This window comes from Chiloscyllium punctatum, chromosome 22 (assembly GCF_047496795.1).
Source record: "Chiloscyllium punctatum isolate Juve2018m chromosome 22, sChiPun1.3, whole genome shotgun sequence".
NCBI classification, from domain to species: domain Eukaryota; kingdom Metazoa; phylum Chordata; class Chondrichthyes; order Orectolobiformes; family Hemiscylliidae; genus Chiloscyllium; species Chiloscyllium punctatum.
In genome coordinates, this window is record NC_092760.1 from 62,903,137 (window position 1) to 62,928,281 (window position 25,145).

The 25,145-nt window shown below is 42.9% G+C and overlaps 1 protein-coding gene across 3 annotated transcripts in view; it reads right to left on the bottom strand.

The window, feature by feature from the left end:
• The window catches only part of LOC140493723 (TBC1 domain family member whacked), a 115,435-nt gene that overhangs the window by 34,847 nt on the left and 55,443 nt on the right, over window positions 1–25,145 (bottom strand). For 2 of the 3 annotated variants that reach the window (XM_072592506.1, XM_072592505.1), the window contains one exon: window positions 19,257–19,372. In XM_072592506.1, the coding sequence (XP_072448607.1) occupies window positions 19,257–19,372 (116 nt within the window). Of the gene's footprint in view, window positions 1–19,249; window positions 19,373–25,145 lie in introns of all 3 variants that reach the window. The other variant, XR_011963752.1, reaches the window with a different exon arrangement.

The following is a 25,145-nucleotide window of genomic DNA, read 5'->3' on the forward strand; positions in this document are numbered from 1 at the left end:
ACTAATATACTGGCAAGGAAATTTGCTAGAACTGCTCAGGAGAATTTGTCAATTATCTCAAGAGGGTTGGAATATAAAAGCACCATTGTGCTACTGAGACTTTATAAAGCTCTGGTTAGGCCCCATTTGGAGTATGGTGTCCAGTTTTGGTCCCCACACCTCAGGAAGGACATACTGGCACTGCAGCGAGTCCAGCGGAGATTCACACAGATGATCCCTGGAATGGTAGGTCTAACATATAAGGAACGGCTGAGGATCCTGGGATTGTGTTCATTGGAGTTTAGAAGATTAAGGGGAGATCTAATAGAAACTTACAAGATAATATATGGCTTGGAGAGGGTGGACGCTAGGAAATTTAGGCGAGGAGACTAGGACCCGTGGACACAGCTTTAGAATTAGAGGGGGTAAATTCAGAACAGAAATACGGAGACATTTCTTCAGCCAGAGAGTGGTGGGCCTGTGGAATTCATTGCCGCAGAGTGCAGTGGAGACCGGCACACTAAATGTCTTCAAGGTAGAAATTGATAAATTCTTGATGTCACAAGGAATTAAGGGCTACGGGGAAAATGCGGGTAAGTGGAGTTGAAATGCCCAGCAGCCATGATTGAATGGCGGAGTGGACTCGATGGGCCGAATGGCCTTACTTCCGCTCCTATGTCTTATGGTCTTAGTTTAAACTGGAAAGGTGGGGAAATAGTGAGGAAAGAGATCAATCTGAGGCTGGAACAGTCGAGAACAGAAGCGAGTCAAACAGTCAGGGCAGGCAGGGACAAGGTAGGACTAATAAATTAAACTGCATTTATTTCAATGCAAAAGGGGCCTAAGAGAGAAGGCAGATGAACTCAGGGCATGGTTAGGAACATGGGACTGGGATATCATAGCAATTACAGAAACATGGCTCAGGGATGGGCAGGACTGACAGCTTAATGTTCCAGGATACAAATACTACAGGAAGGATAGAATGGGAGGCAAGAGAGAAGGGGGAGTGGCATTTTTGATAAGGGATAGCATTACGACCGTGCTGAGGGAGGATATTCCCAGAAATACATCCAGGGAAGTTATTTGGATGGAACTGAGAAATAAGAAAGGGATGATCACCTTATTGGGATTGTATTATAGACCTCCCCCAATAGTCAGAGGGAAATTGAGAAACAAACTTGTAAGGAGATCTCAGCTATCTGTAAGAATAATAGGGTATTATGGTCGGGGATTTTAACTTTCCAAATAATCGACTGGGACTGCCACAATGTTACAGTTTTAAGGGTCTAGAGTTAAGTGTGTACAAGAAAATTTTCTGATTCAGTATGTGGATGTACCTACTAGAGAAGGCGCAAAACTTGAACTACTCTTGGGAAATAAGGCAAGGCAGGTGACTGAGGTGTCACTTTGGGGCCAATGAACATAATTCTATTAGATTTAAAATAGTTGATGGAAAAGGATAGACCAGATCTAAAAGTTGAAGTTCTAAATTGGAGAAAGGCCAATTTTGACGGTATTAGGCAAGGACTTTCAAAAGCTGATTGGGGGCAGATGTTCGCAGGTAAAGGGACGGCTGGAAAATGGGAAGCCTTCAGAAATGAGATAACGAGAATCCAGAGAAAGAATATTCCTGTCAGGGTGAAAGGGAAGGCTGGTAGGTATAGGGAATGCTGGATGACTGAAGAAATTGAGGGTTTGGTTAAGAAAAAGAAGGAAGCATATGTCAGGTATAGACAGGATAGATCGAGTGAATCCTTAAAAGAGTATAAAGGAAATAGGAGTATACTTCAGAGGGAAATCAGGAGGGAAAAAAAGGGGACATGAGATAACTTTGGCAAATAGAATTAAGGAGAATCCAAAGGGTTTTGACAGATATATTAAGGACAAAAGGGTAACTAGGGAAAGAATAGGGCCCCTTCAAAGATCAGTAAGGCAGCCTTTGTATGGAGCCGCAGAAAATGGGGGAGATATTAAACAAGTATTTTGCATCAGTATTTACTATGGAAAAGGATATGGAAGATATAAACTGTAGGGAAATAGATGGTGACATTTTGCAAAATGTACAGATTACAGAGGAGGAAGTGCTGGATGTCTTGAAATGGTTAAAGGTGGATAAATCCCCAGGACCTGATCAGGTGTATCCTAGAACTCTGTGGGAAGCTAGGGAAGTGATTGCTGGGCCTCTTGCTGAGACATTTGTTTCATCGATAGTTACAGGTGAGGTGCCGGAAGACTGAAGATTGGCTAATGTGGTGCCACTGTTTATGAAGGGTGGTAAGGACAAGCTGGGGAACTATAGACCAGTGAGCCTGAGGTCAGTGGTGAGCAAGTTGTTGGAGGGAATCCTGAGGGACAGGATGTACATGTATTTGGAAAGGCAAAGACTGATTAGGGATAGTCAACATGGCTTTGTGCGTGGGAAATCATGTCTCTCAAACTTGATTGAGCTTTTTGAGGAAGTAACAAAGAGGAGTGATGAGGGCAGAGCGGTCGATGTGATCTATATGGACTTCAGTAAGGCATTCGACAAGGTTCCCCATGGGAGACTGATTAGCAAGGTTAGATCTCATGGAATACAGGGAGAACTAGCCATTTGGATACAGAACTGGCTCAAAGGTAGAAGACAGAGGGTGGTGGTGGAGGGTTGTTTTTCAGACTGGAGGCCTGTGACCAGTGGAGTGCCACAAGGATCGGTGCTGGGTCCTCTACTTTTTGTCATTTACATAAATGATTTGGATGTGAACATAAGAGGTACAGTTAGTAAGTTTGCAGATGACACCAAAATTGGATGTGTAATGGACAATGAAGAGGGTTACCTCAGATTACAACAGGATCTTGACCAGATGGGCCAATGGGCTGAGAAGTGGCAGATGGAGTTTAATTCAGATAAATGCAAGGTGCTGCATTTTGGGAAAGCAAATCTTAGCAGGACTTATACACTTAATGGTAAGGTCCTAGGGAGAGTTGCTGAACAAAGAGACTTTGGAATGCAGGTTCATAGCTCCTTGAAAGTGGAGTCGCAGGTAGATAGGATAGTAAGGTGGTGTTTGGTATGCTTTCTTTTATTGGTCAGAGTATTGAGTACAGGATTTGGGAGGTCATGCTGCGGCTGTACAGGACATTGGTTAGGCCACTGTTAGAATATTGCGTGCAATTCTGGTCTCCTTCCTATTGGAAAAATGTTGTGAAACTTGAAAGGGTTCAGAAAAGATTTACAAGGATGTTGCCAGGGTTGGAGGATTTGAACTATTGGGAGAGGCTGAACAGATTGGGGCTGTTTTCCCTGGAGCGTCGGAGGCTGAGGGGGTGACCTTACAGAGGTTTACAAAATTATGAGGGGTACGGATAGGGTAAATAGACAAAGTCTTTTCCCTGGTGTCGTGAGTCCAGAACTAGAGGGCATAGGTTTAGGGCGAGAGGGGAAAGATATAAAAAAGACCTAAGGTGCAACTTTTTCACATAGAGGGTGGTAAGAGTATGGAATGAGCTGCCAGAGGAAGTGGTGGAGGCTGTACAATTGCAACATTTAAGAGGCATTTGGACTAGATTGGGTTGTTATATCTGGTCGGCATGGATGGGTTGGACTGAAGGGTCTGTTTCCTTGCTGTACATCTCTATGACTCTATAGGAGGAGACCAGAGGCCCATCACATAGATTGTTGATGCCATCTCACACACTGATGTTACCATCCCCAATTCCATTTCTTCACATCTTTTCTTTCCAAATGTTTATCTATTTCTGTTTCAAATGGAGCATTCAGTTTAGACCTGGAAGCATGAGGAAAGCATTATACAAGATGGAATTTAAAACAGAAAATGCTGGAAAAACGCAGCAGGACTAACAGCGTCTGTGGAGAGAATTAATGCTTCGAGTCCAAAGGCTCTTCTTTGGAAGAACAACTTTCTCTTTCCATAGAAATGTCCAGATCCGCTGAGCTTCTTCAGCATTTTACGCTTTTATTTAAGATGATTAGCATTTGCAGCATTTTGATTTTATACAAGGAGGAACCATTTTAATTCTTAGTTTGTATTTAGATTGGAGTCAGGTTTGCATGTCAGGTTGTAAAGAATAGAGAGTGCTGACAAGGCAGCAGAGTTTAGGGAGGAGATTCAGTGCTTTTCATCCATTTGCATCAGTAGAGAATTTAGTCAGGCCAAATGACCAAGGGAACCAACCACTAGCTAACCCAAGCCTTCAACCACCTCACCTAAAATTCAACAGAACTATTGGATAGAATGATGCTGCTTTTGACAAGAAAACAATGAGCTTAAGGTCTAGTTCCAAGCTTGGGCCTCCTGTCAGACTCCACGTTCAGCTTTTAATTCTTTGTTTTCAGCCCCACAAGTGAAAATCCCACCTTACAGCTGCAGATTATTGGGGATGGCAGCAGTCACTTCGTAGGTGCACCAGCAAGCCCAGGGCAGTTGGGCCATACATGAAATCAAAAGTCTGTCAAACCTTTCTCACTAAATGCCAGCCGCAGTAACTTGCACTTTGGACTAGCCCACAAAAAATGTGAAATACCATCCCTGAGGGCCAGATGTTGACAACCACTGGCCCAGATTGCTGAAGACATTGTTATCAATGCAAAGAAGAAGTAGTGGGACATGGAGAATGGACAAAGGTAACACCTAGAATAATTCAGAGTTCTAGTGAAAGGAGTTATGGAGACTGAGGAAACTAGGCCTTCATCTTATGTTTGCAGAAGGAATCTAATTGAAACATTTAAAACTCTTCCGCATAGATGCTTAGGAAATATGTTTCCCCTTGCTGGGGAATCTAGAATACAGGGTCAGATTCTCAGGAAAATGAGTCAGCCATTTACGAATGAGCGAATAATAATTCACTCAAGGGCGACAAATCTTTGAACTTGTCTATGCAAGAGAGCTATTATGCTTATGAGTTGACCATATTCAAGACAGAGGTCAATAGATTTCTGGAGTTTGGATAGCGTAGGAAGTTGGAGTGGAGGGGGAAAATCAGCCATGACCTCACTAAACAGCGGAACAGGGTAGCAGTGTCAACTGGTCTGCTTCAGCTCTTGTTTCTTACAATCTTAGAAACAGAATGGGGAAAGTGTATTGAGAGTCATGAAGTAATTTAAACATAAGGAATAGAATTTTAATTTGGAGGGATCAAAGTGAGGTACAATCAGCAATGGCGGAATGATGAGTGAATGGGTATTGAGAAATTCTAACAGTCAGTGCACTGAGTGTACAGTAATCCTTGTGTGTCAGTGTGTGAACTGCTACATTTCAGGAAAGATAACTGTGCAACACTGAAGAACGATTAATTGCCAAAGAATTCTAAAGCTTAACACTACCCCTGTATTCTTACTCACTGTTTTTGAATTTGATCATACTTGCTCACCCAGTGTTAATGACTACAGGAAATGAGACTGAGACTTACTGCACCCTTTCTCTCCCACATACAACGGAAGGCAATGGTCCAGATTTTGATAAGCACTGTTAAGTAGGCAGTTTCCTCACTCTTTAGATTGAATTCATTTTGTATTGTAACTTGCTGAACGTATGAGCAGGTAAAGACACAAAGCAATTGGGTACCAGAGGTATTAGTGGATAACAGAGGCAACAGAAGCAATTGAAAAGCAGGGGAATGTAGAAGAAAATCAGATGAATTAGGGTCAAGTCTGTTCTAGAAAGAAAAAGACATAGGGAGGAAAGATTGGACTGAAAGAGAGAGAGCGAGAGCGAGAGAGAGAGAGAGCGAAGAGCCAAAGGCAAAGTAAGAGAAGTTAAAACATACAAAATTTTAAAAATCACAAGCAAGCGTTTACTAGCTGTAAGCCAGACAGTCTACAGTTTTTTTTATTACCCCCTTTCTGTGTCAGAGAACTTGGAAAAAAAATCAGGAATGTAAGTCTCTTCCTTTCATTGTGGTATTCCAATGTTAATTTTTTGTGGTAAGTTTAATGGGTAATTAATATGGCAACTGGCTGAGGGGGAGCTGTCAATCCTGCAAGGCTAACAGAAGTGCAGCACAAATCAGCGAGCAATTTGGGGCCATTCATAGCAAAAAGGGAATTTTTTTTATTCCTGGCTGCAAGTTGGTGGACAACTTTGAGCACTTCCTTTCTTGCTCCCTGGAAACAGGAGGACAATATAGCACTCCCCCAATACCAAACACCTCCTACTGAGTGTCACACACAACCAAACCATATAGTTCATTATCCACAAACTAAGTGCACCCAAACCTGACAGCTCCCTCTTACAGCAACTTTGGAACATCAGTTTAAATTATGGGTTTATGTTTTAAAGTGAAATTTCAACTCAAAACTTAATGTAGAGTCAAAAGTTATTCTATGTAAGACAGAAGTCATAGAATTATAATAAAATAGGACTTGGCCATTTAGCCCATATGTCTGTTTTACCTCTTTGAAATAATTAGCTCACTAATCCTAATCCCCCTGCTCTTTCTCAGTGCACTTTTGTTTTCAAATATTTATCCAATTACCTTTCAAAAATTATTGAATCTTCCGTTCCCCTTTCATGCACACATTCCAGATCACAACTCACCTCTATTCAACTAAAACAGAATTTGCTGGAAAATCTCAGCAGGTCTAGTAGCATCGAGTCTTAGAGATGTACAGCATGGAAACAGACCCTTCAGTCCAACTTGCCCATGCTGACCAGATATGCTAACCTAATCTAGTCCCATATGCCAGCACTTGGCCCAAATCCCTCTATCCTTGGCCCATATCCTTCCTATTCATATCTCATCCAGATGCCTTTTAAATGCTGCAATTGTACCAACCTCCACTACTTCCTCTGGCAGCTCATTCCATACATGTACCACCCTGTGTGTGAAAAGGTTGCCCCTTATGCCCCTTTTTTATCTTTCCTCTCTCACCCTAAACCTATGCCTTCTCATTCTGGATTCCCCCAACCCAGGGAAAAGACTGGGTTGGAGATGTCAGTGTTGGACTGGGGTGGACGAAAAATTACACAACACCATTTTATAGTCCAACAGGTTTATTTGGAAGCACTAGCTTTCAGAGCACTGCTCCTTTATCAGGTGGTTGTGGAGTATCCAAATAAACCTATTGGATTCTAACCTGACATTGTGTGATTTTAACTTTGTACGCTCCTAATGATTTTATAAACCTTGATAAGGTCACTGCGACACTCCAGGGTAAACAGCTCCAGCCTGTTCAGCCTCTCCCTACAGCTCAAACCCTCCAACCCTGGCAACATCTTTGTAAATCTTTTCTGAACCCTTTCAAATTTCACAACATCCTTCTGATTGGAAGGAGACCAGAATTGCATGCAATATTCCAAAAGTGGCCTAACCAACACCCTGCACAGCTGCAACATGACCTCCCAACTCCTATACTCAATGCTCTGGCCAATAAAGGAAAGCATACCAAACGCCTTCTTCACGATCCTACTTCAACTCTACTTTCAAGGAACTATGAATCTGCACCCCAAGGTCTCTTTGTTCAGCAACACTTCCTAGGACCTTACCATTAAGTGTATAAGTCCTGCTCTGATTTGCTTTCCCAAAATGCAGCACTTCACATTTATTTAAATTAAACTCCTTCTGCCACTCCTCAGCCCACCAAGATCCCATTGTACTCTGAGGTAACCTTCTTCACTGTCCACTCTACTGCCAATTTTGGTGTCATCTGCAAACTTACTATGTTTGCATCCAAATCATTTTTATAAATTACAAAAAGTAGTGGACCCTGCATCGACCCTTGAGACACTCCACTGGTCTACATTTCCACAGAGGCTGCCAGACCTGCTGAGCTTTTCTGACAATTTCTGTTTTTGTTTCTGACATACAGCATCCTCAGTTCATTCAGTTTTTATTTAGTATTCACCTCTACCAAATCTCCCTTTAGCCTCTGTTTCTATGAAGGATTACCTCCAATGTTACTAGCCTCTCCAGATGAATTGAAATTTCTCATTTTTAAACTATTCTGGTAATTCCTGATGTACCTCTCCAAGGTCTTGACATTCTTCTTAAAATGTGGTGCCCAGAACTGGGAACAATACTCCAGCTGAAGTCCTTCATTGATTTATACTTTTTGGTTCTAAGGGCATATATCCCCACCACGTATGAATTGCTAGCACATGTTCATAAATTCCTCTGTATATTGACCTCCAAATAAATGATATCAATGCAATGATAACATATTTTGAAAGGAATGAGCCTTTAAGCTTATGGCAGCATTCCGACCTCGACATCAGGACATCAGAAACAGTCTGCCCCATTTCTTTTATCTTTTTGAATACACTGGTGAAATCTCCCACTAATCTCCTGTGCTCTTAATATAAACAGACCTCATTACTCAGCCTGCTGTCAAATTATTTGCAAAAGCACACTGATTTACAGTTCCTAGCTATGCCTCCTAGCCCAAATTAAGAATCTTGGCTTTATCCACTTCTCAATCCTCATAAACCCTATCCATGTTTCAGAGAATATAGAAATATACTGGTCCAAACTTTCAATAGTTTCCTTGTAGGTTGTTCTGGAATTTTTGCAATTGTGTAATGCAGGGAGTTGCCAGTCAGTGGCTTGTTGCGTGTTTAGAATTGTACTCAGTCTCTTGTTACTGGTTGGGAAGCATGGAGCCTGAAAAACAACCAGAAGATAGGTCAGGACCATCCAACCAACTCACCAACGGGCTGTTTTTCTGGGGGTGTATTTAGGTACATCGCTGAGCTTGCCCCATTGTCAGCAAGTCCTGACTTTGGCTTCTTTTGGTCACAGCATCAGGGTCTCAAAACCCACATTACAATTGAGCCTGGAATCTCTTGATTTTTATTTCCATCATTCATTTCACAGTACCGCACAAAGTCAAAATCAATGACAACTGAAATCATCTGTGAGTGCTTTAAGAACAGCCAACCTATTTATAGCCATATCCTTACTCAATGTCCAGTACCTCTCCACAACAGCTTGCATTTATATGCAGCAAATCCTGGCTTCATTCTTGCAGTTGCATTTCTGGAATGTGTCTTTCAATGGATCAAATTTTCCCAATACAACCAACGTAAAGTTAAGATTCTGTTGAATCTTTCATGACAGAAAAAAAATTATAACATTTTACCCTATAATTTGAAATACTGAACATTCTAAAGTCTCACATATGTAAATTAAATATTTATTTTATTTTAAGATAAAAAACAGAATTTAAAATATGAGATGAACATGCTAATGGTTTCTGCACGCCACCCAGTTGCTGCCTCTCCTGCAAGATCATCTTTCCATTCAATGACTTTTACACATCCCAATTCCCTCTCTTGCAAATTGCTTTCACCAGCTGCTGACCCTCCCACTCCCAGCTTTCCTATCCCGCACCCTCAGAGGTGGTGTAGTAAGAGGGAGGAAGTGAACTAGGATACGAGAGGAGCTATGAATGCCAGAACTTGGGAAGCAAGCAGCGAGTGCCAGGATTGGTGAGTGGGGGAGTCAGTGAATGGGCCAGGCTGCTTCAAAATTGCATCACTTTGAACATGCAATGTTGCACTGACCACAGAATGGCATGATGCCAAAGGGGAAATCCCATATTTTAAGAATGAATACAAGGAGCCAAAAGGTTGACTTTTGCTCATATTTTGTACGTTTACGTGTTTAACACATAATTCTATCTCAAGAAGGGCTGGAGTGAAAGCTACCACAGAGTCTCTACAAACTGGCACTTTTAGAGAAAAAGAGCTTGCAATTCTCTCATGCTGATCAAACACCAGATAGCTTCCAACTCTCAAAGTTCTCACACAGCAAAACCTCATTTTTTGTGATCTTGGTTAAGGGGTAAATGTTGGTGGAGACTGGAGAAAAAGCCTGCTCTTATTTGACACTTTATCCATCTGGGAAGACATCCGGTCCCTTATTTAGTGTCTTGGCCAAATTATGGCACCTCCGTAATCTTGAGTGACACATGAACCCACAATCTTGTGATACAGAAGCATTAGCCCACTAAAGCACCATTGATACTATACATGCTGCACGCTCTCAGGATTCCTTGAAAACATTTGATATCAGCAATCGAGGGTTGGAAGCTAGACTGTAAATGTGCAATATTACAAATGTGAAAGTAGACAGTCTCGGTGATGGAGAGTGTGTGGTTAGAAGCTCATCCTGGTGTAAAATATGACAATAAAGTGTCTTATTTAACCTGAGATTTGCCAAGGAGAGGGATGGAGCCAATAGGTACAGAATGGAGATTGCGATGAGACGTAAAGAGAATATATTCAGTCTTTCTGGTATGTAGCTGAAGAAATTTCCGCTCATGCAATACTGGATGTCACGAAAGCAGCTTGACAAATTAGAGGTGTTGGAGAATGGTGATGAAGTCAGTGATATTACTGTGTGTGTGAAACCTGTCTTGCATTTGCTTGATGTTCCCAATGGCCAACATAATGTTGAGAAACAGGAGGGGGCCAAGGGTAATTTTGCTGGGGGTACCTCCACATGTAACAGGTGGGAACAGGAAGAAAAGTTGTCGGAATTAAAGACTCTGTTTCTGGGATTTCCCTGTTGGGGCGTGTCTTCACCTACATTCCCAGAAAATAATTTATTACCAACTACCCTATGTCTTGTTTTTAAATTAGACATCCATCCAGCTGCACAATTCACCACAACCCATCTCCTTCACTTCCCTCTACTACCAACTCTGTAATACAGCCTTCAAGTGACAATATGAAATTGTGCCAGCAGCTGTCTGTGAATCAGCCTCGTTTGGCTTACATCTCCCTTACTTACCTCGTCAGTACCATCGCTGAGAAACTCTGGCTGGTTTGTTAAGCACTATGTCCCATGTGTGATTCCTTGCTAACTGTTTTCAGAAAAAAATCATTTTATTCCAACCATTTAACTTTTAATTAAATCTTCCTGAACAATTTTCCAAGAACTACCTGTTTTTATTCACTCGTGGGACGTGGGTGTTGCTGGCTGGGTCAGCATTTATTGCCTAGCTGTCCTTGAGAAAGTGCTGATGAACTGCCTTCTTTAAATTGCTGTAGTCTATATGCTGTAGAATGACTCACAATGCCGTTAGGGAGGGAATTCTAGGATTTCGACCCAGTGACAGTAAAGGAGTGATGATATATTTCCAAGTCAGGATAGTGATCAGTTTTGAGGGGAACTTACAGGTGATGGTATTCCGATGGTATTTCTTGCCCTTCTAGATGGATGTGGTTGTGGAATTGGGGGGAGCTGTCTAAGGATCTTTGGTGAATTTCTGCAGTGCATCTTGTAGATAGTACACATTGCTGCTACTGAACATTGGTGATGGAGGGAGCGGATGCTTATAGATGTGGTGCCAATCAAGCAGGCTGCTTTGTCTTGAATGGTGTCAAGTTTCTTGAGTGTTATTGGAGCTGCACTTATCCAGGCAAGAGTATTCCATCACTTTTGCCTTGTGGAGGGTGAACAGGCTTTGGGGTGTTAGGAAAGGAGTGACTCACTGCAGTTTCCTAATCTCTGATCTGCTCTTGTAGCCACTGTTTATTTGGTGAGTCCAGTTGAGTTTCTGGTTAATGGTAACTCCGGGAATGTTGATAGTAGGGGATTCAGTGATGGTAAAACCATTGAATGTCAAGGGGAGGTGATTAGATTATGTCTTATTGGAGATGGTCATTCCCTGGCATTTGTGTGGAGTGAATGTTACTTGCTACTTGTCAGCCCAAGCCTGGATATTGTTCAGATCTTGTTGCATTTGAACATGGACTGCTTGTGTCTGAAGAGTTGAAAAAGGTGCTGAACATTGCGCAATTGTCAATTGCCACCCTGACTTCTGACCCTATGATGGAGGGAAGGTCATTGCTGAAGCAGATGAAGATGGTCAGGCTGAGGTCACTACCTTGAGGAACTCCTCAGATGTCCCAGAGCTGAGACGACTGACCTCCAACAACCACAACCATCATCATATGTGCAGGTATAACTCTAGCCAGTAGAAAGTTTGCCCTGAAAGCCATTGATTCCTGTTTTGCTTAGGGTTGTTGGATGTCATACTCCATGAAATGTGGCCATGATGTTAACAGCTGTCACTCTCACCTCACCTCTGAAATTCAGCCTTTTTGTCCATATTTGAACCAAGGCTGTAATGAGGTCAGCAGCTGAGTGGCCCTGACAGAATCAAACTGGACATCACTGAGCAGTTTCTTGCTGAGCAGGTGCTGCTTGATAGCACTGTTGATCAAGAGTCCACTGATGGGGTGGAAGTTGTTCGGGTTGGATTTGTCCTGCTTTTTTTGTACAGGACATACCTGTAATTTTCTACATTATTGGGCAGATGCAAGTGTTGTAACTAGTGGAACAGTTTGGATAGGGGAACGGCAAGTTCTGGAACAAATGTCTTCAATTCTCTTGTAGGAATTTTGTCAGAGCCCATGGCCATTGCAGTATCCAGTGCCTCCAAACGATTCTTGATATCATGTGGAATGAATCAAATTGGCTGAAGACTGGTACCTGCGATGCTGGGAACCACTGGAGGAGGCAGAGATGGATCATCCACTCGGCACTTCTGGGGGAGGATTGCTGTGAATGTTTCAACCTTATCTTTTGCACTGATGTGCTGGGCTCTTCCATCATTGAAGATGGGGATAGTTGTAGGGCCTTCTCCTCCACTGAGTTGTTTAAGTTTACAATACCATTCATGACTGGATGTGGCAGACTGCACAGCTTAGATTTGATCCATTGGTTGTTGAATCACTTAGCTCTATCTATCAATTGTTGCTTCTGCTGTTTGGCATGTAAGTAGCCTTATTTAGTGGCTTCACTAGTTAACACCTCAATTTTAGGTATGCCTAGTGTTACTCCTAGCACGCCTTCCTACACTCTCCACTGAACCAGGGTTTATCCCTTGGCTTGATGGTAAAAGTTGAGTGAGGGATATGCTGGGCCATGAAGTTACATATTGTGCTGGAGTATTATCAATTGTGTTGATGGCCCACAATGCCTTATGGATGCCCAATCCGGAGTTGCTGGATCTGTTCTAAGTCTATCCTATTTAGCACAGTCATAGTGCCACACAACACGATGGAGGGTATTCTCAATGTGAGGGCTGGACTTCGTCTCTAAAAGGACTGTATGGTGGTTGTTTTTACCGATAGTGGCATGGACAGATGCATCTGCAGCTGGCAGATTGATATAGATGAGGTCAAGTATGTTTTGTTGGTTCCCTCATCACTGCTACAGACCCAGTCTAGCAACTATGTCCTTCAGCTTGATCAGTGCTGCGACTGAGCCAGTCTTTGTGGTGGACATTGAAATTCCCCACCCAGAGTACATTTTGCATCCCTGCCACTCTTGGTGCTTCCTCCAAGTGTTGAACAAGTTGATAAAGCGTGGTGCTGGAAAAAGCACAGCAGGTCAGGCAGCATCCAAGGAGCACGAGAGTCAACGTTTCAGGCAGGAGCCTTCATCAGTGTTTCAACATGGAGGAGTAGCAATTCATCAACTGAGTGGGGACAGTACGTGGTAATCAGCAGCAGCTTTCCTTACTCCTGTTTAATCTGGAGCCATGAGATGTCAATGTTGAGGATTCCTAGGGCAACTCCTCACTGACTGCATACCACTAACTCTGCTGGGCCTGTCCTCTGGTGAGCAGGACATATCTAAAGAGTTAATGATGGCGACTGGAATGTTGTCTGTAAAGTATGATTTTGAGAGTAGGACCGTGTCAGGCTATTACTTGACTAGTGAGAGAGACAAGACAGTTCTCCCAATTTTGGCACTAGCCTCGTTAGCGTTACCACGCAGAGGTTGAACCCCTCTGTTAATTAAAACCAAACACCCAGAAAAGATCACCTTGCCTCGTAATCTGTTAAAGTTTGAGGGAGTGACAGAGAACTCCTAATTTCCACTACTTTTAAAAAAAAAAATCCTGGACTCTTCCTAACTCTAATAGTGAACACTAAACAAAACTATTAACAAACCTAACTTTCCCTTAACTGAACACAATCCTATTAACATGTTGTTCCAATAATACAATTATTAAACATTGTATTAACTTAATCCCAAGTCCACACAGTCTCTGGCTTCTCCACAGTCTTCAATCTTCCATCTGCTGATCTCCCTGGGTCATCTTCTTTCTTTTTACTGAGAATACAGCCAGAGGAAGTGGTGGAGACTGGTATATTTGCAACACTTAAAAGGCATTTGAATGGGTATATGAATAGGAAGAGTTTGGAGGGATACAGGTTGGGTGCTGGTAGGTGGGACTAGATTGGGTTGGGATGTCTGATTGGCATGGATTGAAGGGTCTGTTTCCGTGCTGCACATCACTATGACTCTATGACATGAAAAGGGTACCTCTTGATATAGAGTACCTTCTAATTTCTTTAAGAGCAAGATTTTAGATGGGCAGTTAGCTCTCTGGCTCTACCACGGTTGCTATGCTGTTCAGTGGCAGTTGCTCCCTGACCAAATTTTCAAAATGCCCTGGTTTTATACCCCCCAAAATCATTTCCTGTCATTTGTCTGATGTTGTCAAAATAATAAATTCAAAAACAGTTGGGTTTTAGTATCCTACTAATTGGTCAAATTTTAATTGTTGTCAAAACATCAACCAAAACTCAGGTATCCATTTAACAGACATATGCGACATGGATCTATTTTGGAACAGTCCGTCTCGCAGCTGTTCCTTTCAGGCAACTTCAAAATTCAGAAAACACACTATTTTAAAGCGAAAGTACATGCTTTCGACTTTGTAACATTTGCAGGGCGGACAGGGTTATTTCTGGCTTTCCTGGTGCCTAAGTTGATGCCAAGTCGTCATAGAATCATGCAGCTTCGGAAATCGACCCTTCAGTCCAACTATCTGACCTTGTCCCATTTACCAGTGTCCGCTCGGTTTAATTTCTTTGTTGAGATTTCATAGCGATTAATACAACTGAGTGCAATGTGGTTGACCCTCAATTGTCCTCTGAAATGGTCTAAGAAGTCAGAGTTTGGAGTCACATGTAGGCCAGACCTGGTGAGAATGGCAGATTTTCTTCCCTGAAGAACATTAGGAAGCTAGATGGAATTTTCCATGAATCGACAACCATTTCACAGTCATCAGTAGATTCTCCATTGCAGATTTTTTTTATTGAATTCTATTTCCATCATCTGCAGTGGCAGGATTGAAATCAGAGTTCACATAACATGAGCTGAATTTCTGGATTAATGGTCTAGCGGTAATACCATGGGGCCATTGTCTCTCCCAAAACCTAATAAGACTTGCTTGCATTCACATAGCACCTCACATAACTCCACCTTATAACATCATTTGTTGAAGGATAGTTATAATACTGGAAATGCAGCAGGCAAACCGCACAAGGGAAGTTCTGACAAACAGCAACATAAAGGAGTCATAGTCATAAAGATGTACAGCATGGAAACAGACCCTTCGGTCCAACCTGTCCATGCCGACCAGATATCCCAACCCAATCTAGTCCCACCTGCCAGCACCCGGCCCATCATAGAGCATGGAAACAGACCCTTCGGTCCAACTAGTCCATGCCGAACATCATCCCAAACTGAACTAGTCGCACCTTGTCTGCTCCTGGTCCATATTGCTCCAAATGTTCCTATTTATGTATCTATCTAAATGTCTTTTAAAACCTCAATGACATTTCTTATGGGGGGTGAAATAACATTGGCTCCAGGACATGGGAGAGAACTCCCCAGCTCTTCTTAGAAATAATGGTACAAAAGAGTAAACATATTTATAAGGCAGAGAATTTTCACCCAGTAACATTTTGAATAATGATTGCAAAGCCAATATTTAAAATTGATGTACAATTCTCTCATTTAAAAACATTGCATGAGAAATATTTTGACGATACTATAAAAGAATTGTAATATCAACACAAATCATGCTCACTTGTTGGAGGATATTTCCATTCATTTTTACTTTGGTAAATATGCAGTGGACATTATTGGTGAAAATGTATTGCATTCAACAGTCACCATGTTGTAATTGTCTGATTATGTATTGGTGCAGCCTGCAGTAGAATGTGTGACTATTCACCCAGCAAGAATGGGTGGCAACAATAGTTCACCAGTTGAAGGGTTTTGAATATGATACCTTATTTCAGAAATCTTAAACGTATAATCTTGAAGGCTGACGCTTTCTGGCCACAACTGAGAGTGCACCGCACTGTTGGAAAGTACCCTTATTTCTGACATTGACTTACATTTCGACTCAGAGTCGTACAGCACGGAAACAGACTTTGGTCCAACTTGTCCGTGCCGATTAGACATCCCATCTGACCTTGTCCCATTTGCCAGAATTTAGCCTATATCAGTCTAAACCCTTCCAATTCATATGTCCATCCAGATGCCATTTAAATTGTACCCATCTCCACCACTCCCTCTGGCAACTCACTCTATAAACACACCAGAATTTGCCCCTTAGGTCCCTTTTAAATCATTTGCATCTCACCATAAACATATACACTCTAATTTTAGACTCCCCCACCAGAGGAAAATGACCATGGCCATTAACCCTTATGATTTTATGTACTTCTATAACGTCACCTCTCAGCCTCTGACAATCCAGAGGGAAAAAAAGACCCAGGCTATTCAGCTTCTGCCTAAAACTGGAGCATTTAGGAAGGGCATGCAGTGTTAAAGTGCTCCCAGAATGAAGTTGTCCAGAAGTGGGTGGTTGTTGATGAAAGCGAGAGAGTGAAGAGAGGTGAAGGGATTAAATGGGAAAACTAGGAACCGTGGAGGTGAAGACTGAAGGTGCAAAGGAAAAAGGTGGTGAGGGACGTGAAGGCCAACTATTCTTAATTAACTGGTGACACCCATGAGAGGAAGATCATTGTAACTGTCGCTTCCTCCAGTCAATAGATAGCGAGACCCTGTGGCTTTATAACTAAGTACAGTGTAAATCTCCCCAGTGTCCTGGGCCTGCATTTATCCTTCGAGCAACATCCCTGAAAAATTATTTTGACTCCCATCATTGCTGTCCCAAATTAATTAAATTTCCTTTTAGTGTTCCAGCTATTTGCCAAGATTCAAGATTTCATGTGGGTCCTTCAATTAGCTTTTGGTTAATTAAACCTTCAATTTCCATCTGTGCTCATGTCTCAAGATTTGACAGTTGCAGCATCTTCTGAGCATTAACGTAATACAGAAAACACCATTGATCTCCAATAGCCCATTGTATGGCTTCAAATTGTAACCAAGCTGTTTACTTCCAGACTTTCAATTTCAGTATCGTACTGACTTTTCCTGAGAGAAAGATGGTGATTACATCCTGCTAAGCAAATCTTAGTCATTGTTCACCTTGTACTGAATAGCAGCTCCCAATCATAGACCGATCATCCACGATGTAACCTAACAGTTACTATACTTCATGGAGTGTTGCTGAATAAAGACCTTGGAGTACAGGTTCATCGCTCCTTGAAAGTGGAATCGCAGGTAGATAGGATAGTGAAGGCGGCGTTTGGTATGCTTTCCTTTATTGGTCAGAGTATTGAGTACAGGAATTGGGAGGTCATGTTGCGGCTGTACAGGACATTGGTTAGGCCACTGTTGGAATATTGCATGTAATTCTGGTCTCCTTCGTATCAGAAAGATGTTGTGAAACTTGAAAGGGTTCAGAAAAGATTTACAAGGATGTTGCAGGACTGGAAGATTTGAGCCACACAGAGAGGTTGAACAGGCTGGGGCTGCATTCGCTGGAGCATCGGAGGCTGAGGGGTGACCTTATAGTGGTTTACAAAATTATGAGGGGCACGGATAGGGTAAATAGGCAAAGTCTTTTCCCTGGGGTCAGGGAGTCCAGAACTAGAGGGCATAGGTTGAGGGTGAGAGGGGAAAGATATAAAAGAGATTTAAAGGACAACTTTTTCAAGGGGTGGTACATGTATAAAATGAGCTGCCAGAGGAAGTGGTGGAGGCTGGTACAACTGCAACATTTAAGAGGCATTTGGATGGGTATATGAATAGGAAGGGTTTGGAGGGATATGGGCTGGGTGCTGGCATGTGGGACTAGATTGGGTTGGGATAACTGGTCGGCATGGACTGGATAGACCGAAGGGTCTGTTTCCCATGCTGTACATCTCTATGACTATGTCTCCATCTTGCTTTATCTTTAGATGTCCAAGGAGCTACAAGGTAAGACTCAAACTGAAATGGTCTCTCAACTGCTTTTCCAAGCACTAACCGATCTTGATGCTGTAACTAAATTTACTGAAATAAACTCCACACATCTCTATGGCAGATTCAATGACATCCAGGCAAAAATCAAAGTGACTGCCTTCTAATTGCAAAACTTTCCACAAAGCATGAATATCTTATCCTTTACTGGAATTACATTCCTTTAGCTTAAGAAACACACCTGGGACTAGATTTTGTAGCCTTCCACAAGATATGGGCATAATATATGATGGGTATATATAATATACAGGGGGAGCCCATTGATTTTGTGCCCACCCCAACATTGTCCCTATAGCACAGGAGATGTGTAAGGGGCTTAATAGTTCTTTTTGATGTCCTTAATTGGGAAATTAACAGCCTATTAAGGGCCGCAATCTACCTCCAGTACCATCATACAATGGGAGCAGAAGCTGGGTTAAAGTGGGAGGCTGTTGCCTCACCACAGTTGCTGAATAGGAGACAAAGAAAAAGGAGTATATCCACTTTATATTGTCCTGTGCATATCAAGGGCCTTGCCCAGTAACCACAAGCTAACACCCACCCCACCTCACTTGAGCCCTCCTCTCCCTCAGGTGTCCAACCCTCACCATGTGAAAAGAAAGCTTTGACGCATCTCATTCCAATATCCATCACCTCCTCTTCATGGATCTCTGTGTAATCGCAGCAACCTTCAGGTTGTGGGAAGGCTGCGACCGCACAAACTGCCAAATGATAGTCCCACGCTTGAATCCTTCCTCCTGGGGGTTGGAAGTCCCACTTTCCTGCAGCATAATTAGGTTGTGGGGCAATTTGTTTTCAAAGGTTGGTTGGTTTGTCACTGACATCTTTAAAAAATAATTGTTTTAAAATGATACGGCCCCAACCTATAACATTCACAGCCCATACCGTTTATGATCTTTCCTTTTTAACTGTGAACCTTTTAAGTCTACTGTCATAAACTCCAAGCTCTTTTGAAGTGCATTTATGTCAAGGTTTTTTTTTAAAAAACTGATTTCTCAACCAGGCATCCCATTTTCTACAGTTAATTCATAAAACTAACAGTTGTATTCTCAGACATATGAACTTTTAACTGAATATTCACAATCATGAAACACACAGTCTTACACAGGCAGTCTTGAGAAAAACAGAAATGGTGAAACTTGACCTTGTACCTGAGGAAAGCAGTGCTTCCTCCTCCTCTTCCAGCACCACACTCTGCATGCAGTCCAACTCCCACTTGTGTACCTTGGTTATCCACAGCGCTGGGACCAGGACATTATATCTGGAGCTTGGAGAGAGAATAAAACACAAACAGGTGTTTAAAAACAAAATTCAGAATAAGGCTAGTGAAATTTAGCATTTCTTTTTGTACTCTGCAAATATCTAGAACTATTTTTAATACATTTGTAAAATGAGAGCCGGATCCTTCATGGATAATGGACACAAAAACAGAAATTGCTGGAAAAACTCAGCAGGTCTGGCACATTCCAGAAGGGTCACTGGGACCCAAAAACGTTAACTCTGATTTCTCTCTGCAGTTGCTGTGTTTTTCCAGCAATTTCTTTTTTTATTTCCGGTTTCCAGTTTCTGCAATTCTTGGGGGTTTTGTCTTCCTTCAGGGATAATGTTGCAGAGAAAAAAAAAAATGGTAGTAATCTACAACTCGGACTCCCTATACATCCGCGCTGTCAAGGCTGAGTGAAGATAGGCTCACCTTCCACCCTACCAACCTTCGCATAAACCACATCATCTGACCGTTCCCTCCGTGACTACCTGGTCAGTTCCACGCCCCCAACAACCCACCCTCCCCTGCCACCGCGGAAATTGCAAAACCTGCGCCCACACCCCTTCCCTCACCTCCATCCAAGGACCCAAAAGGAGCCTTCCACATCCAAAGTTTCACCTGCATGTCCACCAATATCATTTATTGTATCCGTTGCTCCTGGTGCAGTCTCCTTTACATTGGGGAGACTGCACACCTCCTAGCAGAGCACTTTAGGGAACATCTCCAGGACACCCACACCAATCAACCCCAGCATCCAGTGGTCTAACATTTCAACTCCCCCTCCCACTCTGCCGAGGACATGCAGGTCCTGGGCCTCCTCCACTGCCGTTCCCTCACCATCCGATGCCTGGAGGAAGAACGCCTCATTCCGCCTTGGAACACTTCAACCCCAGGGCATCAATGTGGATTTCACCAGTTTCCTCATTTCCCCTTCCCCCACCTCACCCTAGCTCCAGCCTTCCAGCTCAGCACCACCCTCATGACCTGTCCTTCTTGCCTATCTTCCTTTCCACCTATCCATTCCACCCTCCTCTCTGACCTATCACCTTCATCTCCACCTCCATTCACCCATTGTACTCTTTGCTACCTTCCCCCACCCTCCCCTCTGACTTATCACCTCCATCCCCACCCCCATTCACCTATTGTACTCTATGCTACTTTCTCCCCACCCCCACCCTCCTCTCATTTATCTCTCCACCCTGCAGGCTCCCTGCCTCTATTCCTGACGAAGGGCTTTTGCCTGAAACGTCGATTTTCCTGCTCGTCGGATGCTGCCTGAACTGTTGTGCTTTTCCAGCACCATTCTAATGTAGAGGCAGGTGGTAACAGTACAGCTTGACCTAAACTGCAGGCTAGGAGAAAGTGAGGACTGCAGATGCTGGAGATCAGAGCTGAAAAATGTGTTGCTGGAAAAGCGCAGCAGGTCAGGCAGCATCCAAGGAGCAGGAGAATGGACGTTTCAGGAAGAAGGGCTTATGCCCAAAAACGTCGATTCTCCTGCTCCTTGGATGCTGCCTGACCTGCTGCGCTTAACCTGCAGGCTTCCAAGGGATGAGCTGTTGGTGGAGATGCCACCGGGAATGCCTCACCATCATTCCTTAGAGAGAGGGAGTTTAAAAAATATTTAATTGCTACAAACTTACACAAAGAAATGATACAAGCTCAGATCCCATCTGCAGGGGATAATTGTCAATCATGATGCAGAGAAAAGGCAAACTTTGAGGGAAGTAATCTTACATTACTAATTCAACGGAAAAGGGACATTCCAACAAAGAAATTTTGTCAGTTCTTGTTCAAGACCAACGTCCCGTGTGGACTTTATTTTGGCAACTTACCATTACTAACCACTGAAGCCATCACAAAGCCCAACAGTTACCTTGCACACCCCAGTCAAAACAGGAGGTGCCGATTTGGCCCATTGTGCAGCACTGGCTCTTTGACAAATGAATCTTTTGCCAGATTCCATTTGGGACAAAGTTAGAGCTGCATGGGAAGTTTTTATCTAGCTTTCATACAAATTTGAATTGGATTGAAATGCACCACACAGAATTTATCTGCATTCCTACAACTTTGACCATTTTGGTCACATCAACATTGACTCTGCCAACAGAGCTAACTGGGACTCAGGAATCCTCTCTCTAAAACTTTCTCCTAAAGTCTCTCTCTCTCCTCTTTTAAGATGCCCCTCTTTGACCATGCTTTTTGTTTTGATACTTCTTTCTCTGGCCTGGTATCAAACTTTTGCTTGATGACAACCCTGGAAAGCAATGTGGGACACCTTTACTAAATCAAAGGTGCTATAAAAAGGCAAGGTTCTTGCCAGACATTTATTTAACAGCAAGTTTGCAGGGGATGTAATCTCTTTATAACTTAAAGCGAGTCCACTGGTGAAAATGTGAATAGCACAGTGTGGTGCCCTTCACAATAGCGAATCCCTTGCATTATTGTGATTCATGCTAAATGGTTTCCATTTACTTCAACGGACAGTAATTGCAGTGAAGCCAGATTTAAAGTGGAACACCAGGAGAGGCAGGAGGTGAAACCCTGTAAATTGCTCCTTTGACAATATAATGCAAGAGAGGCTTTTTCATTCAGATCTTTGAACGTCTCCGGTGACACTCTGATTGCTATCGACTTGGGAAACATTTACTCTGTCTCCAGTTCTACCACTGTCAAAATCCCACCCAAACGAATACTTTTTAACTTGCATTGAACACGTAACAAAGGTCCTGCTGAGTATCATCTCTGCAACAATGCACAAAGTCAACTTTGTTCCAGTTGATGAAAGGTTTTCATTTTTAGAGAAAAAAAATAGAAACCTCGGAATAGACCCCATCAATAGCAGGCACTCATCTGTCCTACTGCCACACACTTAAACATGGTTGTGGCACAGGTATTCAGTGGATTTGCTGAGTTGGATTCTGCCTCTGATTAGATTAGGTGTCATCAGTGCTGGTCTATTCAGATTGTCGAAGTTCTGATGATCCCTGAGCCCAGAGGCCAACGCGCTAGGTAGCATACAACAGGATACCTCTTACCAGAGCTGCCTCACCTCTAATCCCCAACACATTGACATCTTCCTACCTCCACCTTTCAGATGATGCGTTAAACTATGGTCCCTGTCTTTGGATATGTTAGCAATTAAACTCTGCGGCTCAGTGATGCAATGATGATTTAATCAAAGTCACCCTTTCCCCTGGATAAATACACTTTTCCTCACTGCAGTGCTCCAGGCCCACAATTCTTCAAGATCCCTGCACTTCTCCATCTCCCATTTCCTTTGGCCCACAAGTGGTGCCTATTCCTTCAACCACTGTATTCCTTCCTTCCCCCCCACCCCCCCAACACCTCCACCCTGTTTGCCCCTCTATTTCTCTCTACTCATTAAAATGTAATGCAACAATTCAAGCAAGAGGAGAACAGAGAGCAGGAAACTATTAGCCTGTAAGTTTAACATCTCTAATTGGCAGATTGTCTTCAGAAAACATTTAGAAGATCATGTTATCATCAGACAGGGTCAACCTGGTTTATTGAAAGGGACGTCATGTTTGGCAAATTTCTTGAAGTTCGATGGTGAGCATTGCTGCCACACAACACCAGGGACAATAAGCTTCGACCAAAGGCAAGTCCATGGCCCAACCCTCAAAGGAGGGCAGAAGGAAAGACAGAATTAAGGAGGTACCTACCTGCAGTTGAAAGCAGTTCAGAGAAGCTTCCCTACACTATCCTAAAAACCAGGTTAAAGGAAATTATGCTTTCCAAATTTAATTCATATTTAACTCTATAATAGTGAAGTTAATTTTAATTTAAGCTCCAAGTGTAGCTTGTGATCTTGTGTAAGGGGGAATAGGTCATAGTGAAATCAAACGTAGATAGGCAGGAGGCTGGAAGAACATAGTAAGCCAGGCAGCATCAGGAGGTGGAGAAGTCGACATTTCGGGCGTAACCCTTCAGGACTGGGGGGACCTGCAGATAAAGGGGATGGCAGGGGCAAGGTGGTGAAGTGGGGATAGGTGAAGACAGGCAGAGGGTATGACCTGGTTGGCCAAGGGGAGGAATGAATCTGGTAGGTGGCATGGAGCAGTGGAAGGGAAGGGGAGGGGCTGGGAAGGGAGTCAGGGAATGGGGAGGGAGGTTATTTGAATTTGGAGAACTCAATGTTGAGTCTCCAGGCTATAGGCTGCCCAGGCGGAAGATGAAGTGTTGTTCCTCCAATTTGCGGTTTAATTCGTTGTAGCAAAGGAGGAGGCCAAGGATGGTCATGTCGAAAAGGGAATGGTTAGGGGAATTGAAATGGGCGGTGATTGGGAGGTCAGGGAGTTGGAGTCTGGGTTTGTAGGCTCCAGATAAAATATCCTCTCTTATAATCCTCTGTGTATGATTATGTTCAATAAAGCATGTTGTTGTTCACTCAAGCGTGTAGATCTCACATTACTATGTGGTAGCAAACGGTGACCATATCTACAGGACTGGGGTCTTTGGAAGAGCCTGAAGTCAAGATCACTGATGGTAAACCATGATGCCCAGCCCAGTGAACCAAATCCCAGAGGTGGAGAAAACGCCCAAAGTGTAGCTCAGCTGTGTTAGGGACTGTCTAGCAAGGGGCTTCACATGTACTTGGGAACTGAACTGTATTACAGGAAAGCTGGTGCAGAAATCAAAGAGCGGGAGAGTTTGTGTTTGGCAACCAGGGTTGGGGGTGGAGGGCAGGGAGAAAAACAAAACAAGTAAAGTAATATTGAAACAAACCAATAAGAAAACACATCAATGTCAACTGTGCTCCGAAACAGGTGCAGTCCAAGTAATTCGAGAATTCCAGAGGCAGGAACCAAAACTGTTTGATTTTATCGAGTCATGAGTGAAAGGTGAGAGACTTGGGTAAGGATGAAGCAGCAACCAGAACATTAAACACATACCACAGTAGCCTGCTGGGGTCTCAGCACTAAGAGAAATAGACTATAAATAGTCCATAGCAAGAATTCAGCTTCCTTGATAATACAGGCCCGCAGAATGACTTTTGGTAAACAATAGTCAAAGTAAATGGCAGATAAACAAGTTTGAAATTAGAGCAGACATATTAATCCTTTTGGATACTACACCATTGACTAAGGCAAAGAATCTTCAAACTCTCCTCCATTAATTTTGGGAGTTTGGGAAGTACAAGTAGCCAGGAAAGAGAAAATAGAAAGAGATTGGAAAGAGTTTAGATGCAATTCTTAATCATTAATTCTTTATTAAGTAGAGATGCTTGTATAGTTTTAGGTGAGAGCAGGCAGTGGCCTAGTGATATTATTGCTCGACTATTAATCCAGAAATTCAGCTAATGTTCTAGGGACTTGGATTCAATTCCCAGCATGGCAGATGGTAGAATTGGAATTCAATTTAAAAACAATTCTGGACTTAAGAATCTAGTGATGACTGTGAAACCATGGTCTATTATCAGGAAAACACATCTGGTTCACTAATGTCCTTTAGGGAAGGAAATCTGGCATCCTTACTGGGTATGGCCTACATGTGACTCCAGACCCACAGCAATGGCAGTGACCCTCACTGCCTCCTGAGCAATTGGGGATATGCAATAAATGCTGGCCTAGCCACTGTCACCCTCATCCTATTAGTGAGTAAAAAAAACTCCTTCAGTTAGCAGGCATCAAAGAAATTGCAATCCTAGCACTGTACGGGGGGGGGGGGGGGTAGACCCTCTATTATTCTCAGAACAGAAGATAGAAATAACAGGAAAACAAGGTGCCGAACAAGATGTTAAGCAGCCACCATT